The sequence below is a fragment of the Bison bison genome, unplaced genomic scaffold (assembly GCF_000754665.1).
Source record: "Bison bison bison isolate TAMUID 2011002044 unplaced genomic scaffold, Bison_UMD1.0 scf7180017864371, whole genome shotgun sequence".
In the NCBI taxonomy this organism is placed as follows: domain Eukaryota; kingdom Metazoa; phylum Chordata; class Mammalia; order Artiodactyla; family Bovidae; genus Bison; species Bison bison.
The window spans coordinates 7,638,945-7,639,547 of NW_011494943.1; the positions used below are offsets into that span (position 1 = coordinate 7,638,945).

The 603-nt window shown below is 70.5% G+C and overlaps 1 protein-coding gene across 1 annotated transcript in view; it reads right to left on the minus strand.

Moving 5' to 3' along the window:
* TRIM65 (tripartite motif containing 65) overlaps positions 1 to 603 on the minus strand; it is a 5,443-nt gene that overhangs the window by 4,402 nt on the left and 438 nt on the right. The window contains 2 exon segments of the mRNA XM_010856505.1: positions 226 to 389; positions 392 to 599. Of these exon segments, the coding sequence (XP_010854807.1) occupies positions 226 to 389; positions 392 to 599 (372 nt within the window).

The window sequence follows — 603 nt, forward strand, 5'->3', positions numbered from 1 at the left end:
TGTGCTCCAGCACTCGGCTCTGGGCTCCTTGACCTCCTCACTCCATCCCGGCTACTCACTCCCGTATCCTCACCCTAGACCCGGCACCGGCCCTGCCACCTCTATTCCAAGCTGTCCTGACTGCCACCTCCTCTCAACCCGGAATCAAAACAGGGCCAAGCCCGCGGCTGAAGCCGCCCGCCCCCGCCCGGGCGCAGAGAGCTGTGCGGGTCCCCGGCGAGTCACCTCGCGCGCCCGGCGCTCGGCGTCCAGCAGCACCCGCTCGTGGAGGCGACACTCGCGCACGGTACACACGCAGCACACGCAGAGGCCCTCGGTGCGGCAGAAGAGCTCGAGCGGCTGGCCGTGCCGGGGGCAGCGCGCGCCGTGGCTGGGATCGGGGCCGGGCCGGGCGTGGCGCGCAGCTCCTCCACCACGCCACTCAGAGCTACGTTGCGGCGCAGCTCGGCTCCGTCCGGGAAGGGCTCCCGGCACTCGGGGCACACCTTCTCGCAGAGGCCCCACCAGTCCCGGATGCAGGCCCCACAGAAGTTGTGGCCGCAGAGCAGCGTCACCGGCTCCTTGTAGAGCTCCAGGCAGATGGAGCAGGTCAGCTTGTCCTCC